The 12149-nt window shown below is 49.2% G+C and overlaps 2 protein-coding genes and 1 pseudogene across 2 annotated transcripts; 2 read left to right on the top strand and 1 right to left on the bottom strand.

Moving 5' to 3' along the window:
* Window positions 1–2698: 2698 nt before the first annotated feature.
* Window positions 2699–3847, top strand: SAPIO_CDS10555 (annotated as a pseudogene; the record flags this gene model as incomplete).
* An 865-nt stretch (window positions 3848–4712) lies between these two features.
* SAPIO_CDS10554 (uncharacterized protein) lies at window positions 4713–5930 on the top strand (the record flags this gene model as incomplete). The annotated part of the gene is made up of 3 exons (XM_016784127.1): window positions 4713–4836; window positions 4916–4935; window positions 5064–5930. 3 exons carry the CDS (start codon window positions 4713–4715, stop codon window positions 5928–5930), a joined length of 1011 nt encoding a protein of 336 aa, XP_016638950.1.
* A 3768-nt stretch (window positions 5931–9698) lies between these two features.
* On the bottom strand, window positions 9699–11598 carry SAPIO_CDS10553 (4,4'-diapophytoene desaturase; the record flags this gene model as incomplete). Its single annotated transcript, XM_016784126.1, has 6 exons — window positions 9699–10345; window positions 10422–10499; window positions 10562–10634; window positions 10708–10839; window positions 11041–11299; window positions 11393–11598. The coding sequence occupies 6 exons, from the start codon at window positions 11596–11598 to the stop codon at window positions 9699–9701; spliced, it is 1395 nt and encodes a 464-aa protein (XP_016638949.1).
* Between the last annotated feature and the right edge of the window lie 551 nt (window positions 11599–12149).

Raw genomic sequence — 12149 nt, 5'->3', positions numbered from 1 at the left:
GAAAGGGAAGGGAAGGTTAAAACAGTAGGTTAAGCCCGAATATCACAGGATCTCTAGCATTGTCTTGCGGAACGCGTTTGGCTGTGACCGCGAGGGGCTGAAACCTGGTATGAACATCTGGCCCCGGGAGACTTGGGACGGGTATGGTGTTCAGAGTGGCGATACCAGCGATAGCCGTGAACACTCGTACGGCGGCCTTACCTCTTCTCAGTTGAAAAAATCTGAGCCCCAGTTGCGACAATACGTTTGAGTGGACAATGAGTGAAATGTATGATTATGTCTCGTGGGGTTACACTCCCGGGGAGCCTAATTATGTACTGTTTCCCTTTCCACAAGGGCAAATACTGGGTGTACATGTACTTAGTCTGATTATTCTTCCTATTATTTAGAGCCGGCATCGCAGCCCTCCCGGCGACACGATCGAGGAGGTCGTCTCCTCACCGCCTTGTGGCCATCCCGATTCGGTTCAACACTAAAAAATTAACACGAAGTACGAGTGCTGCAAGGTGGCTTTTTCTCCCAAGATTTTTCACTGCTATCCTCCGGCACACTTAGCTCTTAACAAACCATCTTGCGAGCAATCGCCACCAGGGCCATCTGAAACCTGATTTTTGAGGAGACGGATTTCTTGTTCGGCAGGGTCGAAGGGTCGGTAGATGGAGCGATCACCCATTGCAGCGTTTCAAAAGAGGCACGATAGATTTGGCTAATGTCTTTTCGAGATTGGCAACACGCGGGCAATCCCTGCCTTTCACTTTCACGAGTGATGTCTCTGCGAGTCGTATTCAGATGGGGAAGACGAATCATTTTCGGTGTCTGGGTATGTATTCAATCTTTTGACGCCTGGGCAGGGCTGCGGCGGGGCAATATGCACGTGCGCCTAGTTTCATGCGCTCAGCCACGGGCTGTAGGGATCGAGGAAAGATGGGGAGCAGGCACAGGCCTAATCTCCACAACCCAGCCAGCTGCACTCGAGGTTCTCTCCGAAGAACTGGAACCAGGAGAGCAAGTCCTCTCCGCTTTCCCGCCTATCGCTAATCATGATACCCGCATGGCATCCTCCAATATTAAACAGGTGAGACGCTCTTGGAAACTTCGATAGCCCCATCAAATCCCCCGACTCCAACAAGAAAACGGAGCCCAACTCCCAACCGGGGATCACCGTTTACCTTTGAGCTTCGTTGTTTATTTTCGCATTGCCAATTACCTCTGGGTTGGTGAGAGTGATCGGTGAAATGATCTGCAGCTCTACTGTAATATGGAATCGGCTCCATCATGTCCGCATCTAGTGGCCTGGATTGGGAATTGCCCCCTGCTGCTAGGAGAGCTACATAACACAGCGTAGTCACTCGGTCAAATTCTGTCGGTGGCGTTCGTCAAAGCACCAGGACATATTACAAAGGTGGCAGAATGGGGATCGCCGCGAGCGGATTGTTCTTAGTTTCTGCAACGGGAAGGTATCTGACGAGATCATACGAAGCAAGTCGCTACTCAAAACGCAACAATATCACCACGACGACAGGAACAAAAAAAAAAATTAATAATAATAATAAATATATATATATATACATGAAAAAAAAAGTATGAAAAAAAGGTATAAAAATTATGGGAAAAAAAGAAACAATCATACGTAAAGAAACACACAAAATAAATAAAGAGTAATAAAACGGAAATAAGAAGGAAATGTGAATATCTGGAGGGGGAGAGAGATGATTGTGATGAGTGCGACGAGGGAGGGAAACGAGTGAAAAATTGTTTGATGTCTTCCGCCTTCCCCATTTGCTAAGCCTACATCGCAAACTTGCTAGTTGTTTTATATTTGAGCTTTTGAGCGCTAGTCTCCAGACACTAATAAATATCCCCCTTCCTCTTCCGGTTCTGCCCGACCTGGATCAGGACCACTAACCCCATTCGCTTCCGGGCACATACGAAGTACAGGGCGTACCGTACACTTAAGGTTTGATGTTACTCGAGAGTTAAGTAGCCCTGTGCTTCCTCCAGTAGCGAACTCCACTGAGAAGTACATACACCGATCAGGCTTATCCCTGCCACCTGGGCCACCCCAATGCCGGAGGTTGCCGGGAACGCAGACTGATCGACGTCTGCTGTCTTCCCGCTAGCCGAAATATGATGGCACAGACCCATCGTAACCGTCGATGTGGAATCTCCTTAGTGAGGTAAAATCTTGTTTTCAGATTTAGTGCAGGTTTTAGCTGTCTATAGCGCCCCGCTTCCCCAATTTGTTCCCCAGGAAATCCCAACATCCAATGACCGGCTGCTGTAATGATGAAACTAATAAGACTAAGGAAGCCTAGACCACAAGCACCAAGGGTGTATTGGCGAATAGCTGCTCCCTACACTCATCCTTTCCCCAGCGCAGCCCCGACTTTATGCTGCGACCCTGGTCATTCACTGGGAGACGGGGCCGAACAGCTCATGATAAAAACTTATTCGTAGAGGTCTATACCGTCTATTCCGTTCTGCGGAAAAAAAAAAAAAACTTTTTGTCTCTTGCAGACTATGACAGGAGAACAAGTTGATCCGATAAAGTCGCTCGCTTCCCAGGGAGCTGGTTAATATATTATTCGTCCTGTCGGGTCCTGCACGGCATAATATTCTTGACTTCGTTTCTCCAGCAGATAAGCCTACTAGCTCTGGAGTCTTCCCCTTCCCCCGACAGCTAGAAACGTACCCAGCCATGTCAACCGGCGACAATGGCATCTCCATCGACAGTGCTTCCACTGGCGGGACGCTCATGGCTATCTTCATCTTCCTCAGCCTGGCCTTGTATAATGTCATCGAGCTCAACTTCATCATCTTTGCCACGTTCAAACAACGTCGCGGCCTATATTTTTGGAGCTTCCTTGTCGCTACATGGGGGGTCGCCGTCTATTCCGGCGGCTTCCTTATGAAGGCCATGCAGCTCACCCACCTGAACTGGGTATTTGTGACCTTGATTGTGGTGGGCTGGTGCTCAATGGTCACAGGCCAATCGGTCGTTCTCTACTCGCGGCTTCACATCATCATACGGGATACGAAGATTCTACGTGCTGTTATTTATATGATCATCTTTGACGCCATCATTTGTCACCTACCTACTGCAGTGATGGTATATGGCGCCAACTCGTCGAACTCGGGGCCCTTTATCAAACCATACTCGATCTACGAGAAGGTGCAGGTCACCATCTTCTTTATCCAGGAAATCATTATTTCCAGCTTATATATTATGGAGACTGCCAAGCTTATGCGAGCTCAGAGAGACCTGCGCAGCAATCGGACTAGGAGACTCCTTATGATACACCTAGTCGTCGTTAATATCATCGTTATCCTTCTCGACATTACGATCCTGGCGCTCGAGTATGTGGGGCTATACGACTTGCAGACTGCATACAAGGCTCTTGTTTACAGCGTCAAGCTAAAGATGGAATTTAGCATCCTCAACAAACTCGTTGACGTTGTGCGAGGGTCGACAGGCGGTAGTTCGTACGATCACACGCAGGGCGAAAGCGGCGGATTGCATTTAGAGTCGGTTGACAATAAGCGCAAGAAACGTATGACGGGAGGCCGTGGAGTGGGACACAGCACTTACGTGAGCGCGGTGGGCAATGGGAATACTCGTCCTGGTGGGACTTCGGTGGTCATGACAAGGGAGGTTATTGTGCGAAGGGAAGAGGTGTGTTTGGACGAGGACAGCGATATGGCGAGAGATGCGGAGAGTATTGGTGTTTCTGATGGCAGGGTTGGTGCCAGGGACCACGCGGAGCCTGAAATCGCTGCGGCTAGGAAGACCCTCGGGATGCAGTCTTCGTCCGAGTCGGAGGAGCACTTTGCTAGGCTGTCCTACTGAGACGGGTTCAAAGCGCGTTGGATTATTAGAGTGTTTCTTTCTCCTTTTGTGACTTTAATTTTATTTTGCCCTTAAGAAAAGGAGGAGTGCGAGAAGGCTGGAGAGGCGGGCGTTTCTTGCACTCCTCTCTTCCTCTCTTCCTCTCTCTTTTCACGTAGTTATTTATTTATTGATTTAGTTTTCTTCTTGCCTACTCTCACCTACGATATTATAGTGAGTTGTGCTACAGGCAATCGCAATAAGATACACCAAGCACCTGCACTGATGCGGTTGATGTGACATGGGCCTCAGTGATGCACCTGCTTCTGCTTTCTTCTTATTATAGTCATGCCAAATGGTAGTTGGGCCCGGAACATATTCCGGTACAATTTCGCAGTTTTCATCAAAGAGACGGAGAATGGGCTAGACACTGGGACTAACAGAGATAGTGTTGAGGATCCTGGATGTGGAATGGGTTGGCAATGGGCGGTATCACCTCTGTGAAAAGTAACACTGAAGTATGTTGAATGTCAGTAGTGCGGTTTAGCTTCCCCTTTGTTCATCATTTGTAGCATGTCTTACACAGCATTAACGCATGAAAATCAATACATTCATAAACCCTGGGACCAGACCAGGCTACTTTATAACGCATGCGAATTGACCATTTCAACACATCAACCGGCTGCTTTGTCCAGATGGCAGTAGTAGGCGTCGGTCTATCCATGATCCCCTCAGGGTTGAGGTCGAGACCCGGGCTTGATTACAGATAGTGACGCCAGAATACGTCACCTCCCAGCCATCACTGGCCTATATCATCAAACATCCCCGAAGCCAAACCATCCCCTCATCCCCCCCTTCACTATACCTACCAAACTATTCGTGCGCAATGGCACAAAGCATCCCTCAGACTGTCAAGCAATGGAACGTCAAGGGCGAAGGCAGCTTTGACGAGCTCAAATTTTCCGAGCAGCCTCTGCCACAGGTTGGCGATAGCCAGGTCCTTGTCAAAAGTAGGTCACTCTTTCGTACGATGATGAGGGTCATCTGTTCCCCTTGTATGTCTCCACAGCTAACGCCACGCAACAATAGTTCAAGGCGCTTCTCTCAATGTTCGTCCATCTAATCCCGATACCTTTATGTTGTTACTGGTACCTTTTTATTATAAAGAGCTGTGCTCACACGGTTCCCCAAGTATCGCGATCTCATCATCCCGTTAGGAAAATACCCTTTTCCCCAGGCCCGTGATGTCATTCCCGGCTCTGATGGTGCCGGAACTGTCCTAGCCATCGGAAATAACGTCACACGATTCAAGCCAGGCGATCATGTTATCACTCTCTTCAACCAAGGCCACATCGGCGGGTCTCTCAATGGCCTAAGCATCGGCACGGGCCTCGGGGGGACCATTCATGGCACCTTCCGGACCGCTGGTGCCTTTGATGAGCAAGGTCTTGTTCACATGCCCCCAAACCTCAATTTCGTTGAGGCTGCCACCCTCACTTGTGCTGGCTTGACGGCATGGAACGCTCTCTTTGGTCTCTCCGACAAAAAAGTGCTTCCTGGTCACTGGGTACTCACTCAGGGTACCGGCGGTGTTAGCATCTTCGCCTTGCAGTTCGCCAAGGTGGCTGGTGCTCGGGTTATCGCTACGACTGGCTCTAACGCAAAGGCCGAGATTCTTAAGAAGCTCGGTGCTGACTATATTATTAACTACAGGGAGACTCCTGAATGGGGCGCCAAAGCAAAGCAGATTACCGGAGGAGCAGGTGTCGACCACGTTGTTGAAGTCGCTGGGCCAACCTCGATGAAACAGTCTCTCGCCAGTATCAAAATCGATGGTGTTATCACCATCATCGGGTTCGTTGGTGGCACCGATAAAGACCAGCCTGGCTTCCTAGAGAACTTGACCCACGTATGCACTACTCGCGGTATCCTTGTTGGAAGCAGGGTTCAGATGGAAGAGATGTGTGCTGCTATCGAGGCGAATCCTAAGACTCTCCGTCCCGTTTTAGATCCAAAGGTATTCACCCTTGATCAGCTGAAAGAGGCTTATGAGTATCAGTGGTCAGGCAAGCACCAGGGCAAGGTTGGCATCAAGATTGAGTAAATTGTGTACCCTGTATCAATTTCGGGATCACCACGCGCTGAATAGGTGATGAAGCATAAGCACTGCTGCACACATTCGTTAATTTCTACTCGTATAACAAATCGGAACTTATTATTGATCCTAGTTCTTGCAATAGTCACTAAAATAGCAAGACAACAACGAGCCTTGAAAAGTCTCCGTTGCACGTCTTAAAAACGTAGACTCGAAACATGCCGGAGACACCCAATACGCGGCGACACCGTCTTACTCGGCGATATTCAGATATACGTCGATGTGCTCACAAGACATTTCGACTTTGAATACACACCATTGGGAACAAAAGACACGTATGAAGCTGCTCTGAAAGCTGAAGAAACATCTACGGAGCGGATAATTTTAGAGGGGGGCGGATTCCATGCCTGTTTCTCGTATTTCCTGACGCAACGTGCAATGAGGATGGGTCATTTTCCCAGCAGGTCCTGGAGCAATAAGGTGTTTGTTCCGTCACAGAAATTCCACCTGAGGGCCGGCAGTCATTAGTACGCGCAGTCCTGAAGGCGATTCCCCCTGATACCCACCTGCGGATAGAAACGGTATTTCGGAGGATAACTTCAACTAACCATTACGAGTTCAATACATGGTTGAAGAAGCGTAGGCGTCAATTGATCAATATTGCCGCTGCCGACGTCCGATTGCCTTCCAAGCTGTTATGGATGGGTGATTCGGGGGACGCGCATCTAAATGTTGAACTGACAATTATCGAGGCGGCCAACAACCGTTCGGCCAGCACTTCGATTAATGATGAAAAGAGCAACAGCCGGACTGTCACGGGTGACCGTGGAACTAACGACGGCTAGATTGCCATGAGTAGGAACAACGAACCCTCCGTTCATACGGTAATAGCCTTGTTTCCACTCTTTCTAGCCGAAGCGATTAGAAAGTTCCTATATGCGAATAGCTCCCATGGTTGGGCCTCTGCCATTGTGATTTTTACCAACGCCGACTCCTGCACTACGGAGAACCGGATAACTTCATATGCAACAATGAGTATGGAAATCATGCGCGTGCCCCACTTTCAAGGTCGAAGCTGACCAAGGAACCCACCTCTCACAAATTGCGTCACAACGACGATTTCAGGCGGAGTTGAGGACACTGCTTTCATACATCTGTACTTAGATGACGGCGAAAGCCTCGTACTGAAGAAGATATGTTCTTTTTGAATAAATAGGCCGGGCCCTCCTTGACCGCGTAGTGTCCGTAACCAAAGATAACTCCTAAGGTTGTACGTACCATGCTCTTGCGCTGACTTTGGTTGACCTTTCGAATAATAATAACTCAGCGAAAACGCATGGATGGGCCTTCAACCCAAGCTATGTACAAAGGTAGGATGCGGTGTCCGAGAAGAACATCTTCGTCGCATCTAGATCAACAGGGGCGAGGAGGTCTGCACGGTATACGCGAGGGCTCGCTTAAAGAACCGGGCAGGGGTATCTTCGCTCCTTCGGGCCATGAGAAGGCGTGGAAGAAATCAGACACCTAGTTTCCCTCGACCCGTAGCTGCTCTCAGAGCATTTCTGTTTTCACCAGGCATAGTTAATCTGCATCAAGTCCTCGCCCATGTTTTAACGTCTCAGCACCGGCCCATAAACAGGGGGAATTCCGAGCGGTTACCTTTCATGCAGGCTCACCTTTGCCAGCTTTTTTTGCTCCCCGCCCGTGGCAACCGTGGTACCTCCGAACAGATCTTGCCAACGCCCAAGTCATAAAACCGAGTTCCGCCGTATTCTCCTGGAAAAGCTGGGCATTTTCCGGACATCCTTCATTTCGACTCTCTAAGTAGCTGGCCGAGGACAATCGCGATGTTTCCTGGAGGGCGAGCAACAGGAACACTCTCTGCCGCGAAACAACCGCCAGCGAGATTGTTGAAAGATTGCCTTTGGACGTTGACAGACAAAAGAATAAGCGTTTCCGATTCGGTTCGTCTGGCCTTGGGCCCTTGGAGACAGGACTTCCCAAGTGTTGTGTGTGGCCAACCAATCCGAGACACGTTCACCGCTCCACACTCGTTATTGATAACTATCGATAGCGCCGTCGAGAGTCATCCGAGCGGGGATAGCTCAGTTGGGAGAGCGTCAGACTGAAGAAAAAACTTCGGTTCAGTCTATCTGAAGGTCGTCGGTTCAATCCCGACTCACCGCACTTTTTTGCTAAATTTTTAGCCAGAGGAATTCTACAGGACTTGTTCCACCGTCGTCCTCCATTATTCCGCGACCGTCCGATGTTTTTACCTTTATCGCCGCCACTGCTATATAAATCTAGTCCTAATTCCATACTTACAACACTCGTTTTGTTCGTTCCAAAGACCTGACACCCCCATGCGGCCGAGAGAGGCATGGTGAATTAACTAGATACCCACTCCCGGACATGACTTGCTGAGGCGAGGGGCGACAATGCTATGTAGCGATATTGGTCGTCTTGTGCCCACCTAAAATTCTCTGTCCCTAGGTCGATGTCCTTTACATCATATACGGCTCTGGCTGAATGTGCGATGTCTCTTACTCATCCTCAACTTTCATGTCACCTCCGCCCGCTCCCGAAAGTGCAGGCAGGGCATTATTGCGCACCGGTGATTCGGTTCTGGTGAGTGATAAAACCAACCAGGAACTCTATACGGCTGTCCAATACTGGTTTTAATGCATGGGATCCCTACTTGGCCGGTATGTGCTGAGAAAGAATTTTTCTGGATTATCAGAACCTACGGCTAGAATCTGTGAGCGAAAACTATCTATCATTCCCCTCGCAGCATCTCCATAACTGTTAAACTCGACAGGAAGTTGGGCAGTGGCGCCGGTCGAAGAGGTCCTCCAATTGCTTCGTCGTTTTTGCTGGGGACGGTAAATACCTGACCTGAAGACGCAGTCTGGCGCTAAATTCGATGGATCCCCCGATAGCATCGTCTGAGAGCGCAGGACCATAGGACTAATTCTGCCGTGGCCTCGTACTGTTATATCTGGTTGTTACTGTTACATATCAATACGTTTTTTTAAATGCCATCACTCGTAACGTATCGAGATGACCTATGTTCACTCCGGCACCTTCGTTATCGAGCGAGGCTCAGATACTTAAAATCCTGCAAGCCTATCTATTCGAAGTTCCACGGAGCCCTATTCTCCCCCCCCCAAAACCCCCAAAAGCTGGATCAACACTGTGGTATTCACTCAGTACTTGCCACTTTACCAACTAAACACTTAATGAAATTATTATATATCTTCATCTTAACCTTATACACACCAACCTTGATGATGTGTCTCTGTGAGGCACAGATTGTCACATATCATCAGCCTATTTGAGCATTTAGCGTCACATCTCCCTCGTTCGATCCATTCTAGGGCTATCAAGTTTATTGGATTATGTCTAACCCCTTTCCGTCATTGAAGTGATGAGCGAGCGTCCATGCGTCCCTAACCCAGGAGAAATGTCGAGGCTTCGTATGCAAATTAGCAGTGGACAGAGATAACCCAAAATCTGAAGCCGTATCCTTATCCATACTGCGGGCTGCCATACGAAACGTGTGCTTAGAACAATTAGAAGCTTACTCGCGGTTCGCAGACGATGAGGCGGAAGATCCCTTTTGAGAAAGAACACCTACTTTCAGCCATTGTGTTCCCAATTTAGTGGCAGTCACCTTTGATCATTACAACACCGCAACTGCGGCGTTAAGGTTTCGTTTGGCTATTAATCGCAGCTACTATTAATAAAGACATCTACTCCCTCCTCCTGCCTGATTTGTTACAAGTAAGATTCGACAATGTCCTGGCCGGCTCTGAGAGCGAACTCGACCGTCTCAAAAGAATTCAGCCCAGAGGCATAATACGTATGAGAGGTGCCCATCAGGGCATTAAACCGAGCATACCAACCTCCGTCTAACTCAGCGGGGCCCACGTGTGGAAAGTAGTCTGTCACGGCGCTGAAGCCAATCACGTCTTTATCCCTCACTGGGGTGGGCTTTTGCGCTGTGTCTTTCGGGTCTTTGTTATACTTGCTCAGAGTCTCGGTGAGTAGCCGCCGGACCCTGCTTATGTCTTTCGTGGCATCGTCCGCGTCCCACGACCACACGTTAGCTACACCCGAGCCGGGGTGCAGAGCAGTGAAAAAAATGGGCTGGCCCTCGGGCGCCACTGGTGTGAACGGGTCAGTCTTCAATGGGGAGAATGAGACGTTGCCTGGAAGTTGGCGCATCTTCACGGCAGAGGAAAAGTAGTTCACTACTCGTACGGCACTGAATAAGTCTTCTTCCTCACGTGAGAGGATGAGACCAGCACCTTCAAGGGCTTCAACGGTCGGCGGAAAGGCGAGGATAAGATCAGAGCAGGTCTGGATACGAGGGAGCCAGTTATGACCCTCCCGGTAGATGATGATAGGCGACCGCCAGCGGGCTGTGAAAACACTTGCTGAGTCCTTGCGACCAACACGTGTCATAAAATGGAAGAAATGGGAAAGTAGGGTACTTACAAATCAGGATAATGTTGGTGCTGAGATGAATTTGGGCTTTGATAGACTTGGAAAATTCCGCAAACAGCTTGTGGAAATCTGATATAGTACCATGAGTAATAGGCGTTAAGTATTAACATTGGGAAAGACAGAGAGCGTACCGATCTTATAACCGGGAGTCAACCCTAGAAGATACGCCAGGATACTTGGCGTGAAGAACTCAAGGACGTACAGCTAGAAAATTGTCAGCTCAAGATTCCAACTCATTGGTCTCTGGAAATCCGTAAGAAAGCGAAAGGCCTCCTACCGCAGGAACTTCTCTGTAGTCGCCGTATCCGTACGTGACAAAAGCATCGACCATGGCGAGCCCGAGAATTTGATACCCGTTTTGCGCCAGCCATTGGGCGCCAGGTACAGCGAGCTCCGGCGGAACACCATTCTGGGAAGCAGTAAAAGGAATTAGTTCGAGCCGAGAAAAGAAGAGAGAGCCAAAGAGAAAGTGGCAGCGCTGAAAAAAAAAATGAGTGGGGGGGGAGAAAGTAACAAAAAGACAACCGAACGGAAGAGGGGGACAGAGGGGAGCCTGCAACCCAGCCCGGAATCGATCGGTTGATCGGGAGAAAATGCCGAGAACACTTACTTTATATCCACTCACGCTCGAAGGCCGGTAGACTGTATTCCAAAACTCTGTGTACTGCTGATATTCAAGCACTAATGCGGTGGCGACATCTTGCGGCGTCGGTGGTGCCTGTGCTGCCGTGCCCGTCTTCCAGTCAAAATACCATCTCTCCCCAGAGGAGAGGTTGCTGTATGGGACACCAGTCTGTTCAATTAACTTAACGGTCTCAACGTAGGCGGCTTTCTCAAAGAGGACTGCGCCGAGGGGGTGGAAGAATCCACTGAATGCAGCGACCCGCGCTGATTAGTATTTCAATGACAAAACAAGGCCATCAGCTTCTAACCCGGGGGCTCAAAAAAAAAAAAAAATTTACTCTTTGTAGATCGCTTGGCATTTTCCACCAACGGTTGCTTTCTTTTCGAATACGACAACATCTTTCCCCTTGTCTTCCAGCGCTTTCGCAGCAGCAAGTCCCGCAGGGCCGGCACCAACGATGCATACAGGGGAACTTGTCGGCTTTGCAAGTGCAAGTGACGCGGGAAGAACGAAGGCGAGCAAATACGTAGATAGAGATACCATCTCGTGAAAGTTTCTCAGACTTGGATCTTTGATAGGGTATCGTTGGGTATCCTCAGCACTTCTCGCTTTCGGCACGAGGAACGGGGAGCTGGTCTCTTCTATAATATTCCAGGTTATCTTTCCAGCCCCTCAGCAAATGCGCGTAGTTAATCAATCATCCACGTTCGGGATGTCACTCACCGTTCCAACATTCCACGGCGTCACCGGCGTCCTACGATTGGACAAGATGAGAGCATCCAAGCAGCTGGAATGTTCGTAATCTCGGTTGGGTTGGGCAAACACTCCTCCTCAGGCTCCAGACACTGTGTTCATTGCCTGCATGTCCGTCAGTTGAAGATTGGTGTCAGACGAATCCAACAGTGACTTGAGCCATGTCTACATTGGCCCGAGTCAATATTTGCCAAAGCCGAGGTCTCGACTCTCCAATTAGGCTGCTCGATCCATTTGACAATTCGAAGCTTTGAATTCGGATCGGTACGTGAGCAAATGAGCTCACTCGAAGATAGAAAGGATGAGTCTTCTTTCACTTAAATTATCATCCATGGTTGTAC

The sequence above is a fragment of the Scedosporium apiospermum genome (assembly GCF_000732125.1).
Source record: "Scedosporium apiospermum strain IHEM 14462 chromosome Unknown SEQ_SAPIO_0165, whole genome shotgun sequence".
Taxonomy (NCBI): Eukaryota; Fungi; Ascomycota; class Sordariomycetes; order Microascales; family Microascaceae; genus Scedosporium; species Scedosporium apiospermum.
The sequence above is the reverse complement of the archived record's forward strand: the minus strand, read 5'-3'. Positions and strand labels throughout refer to the sequence as shown.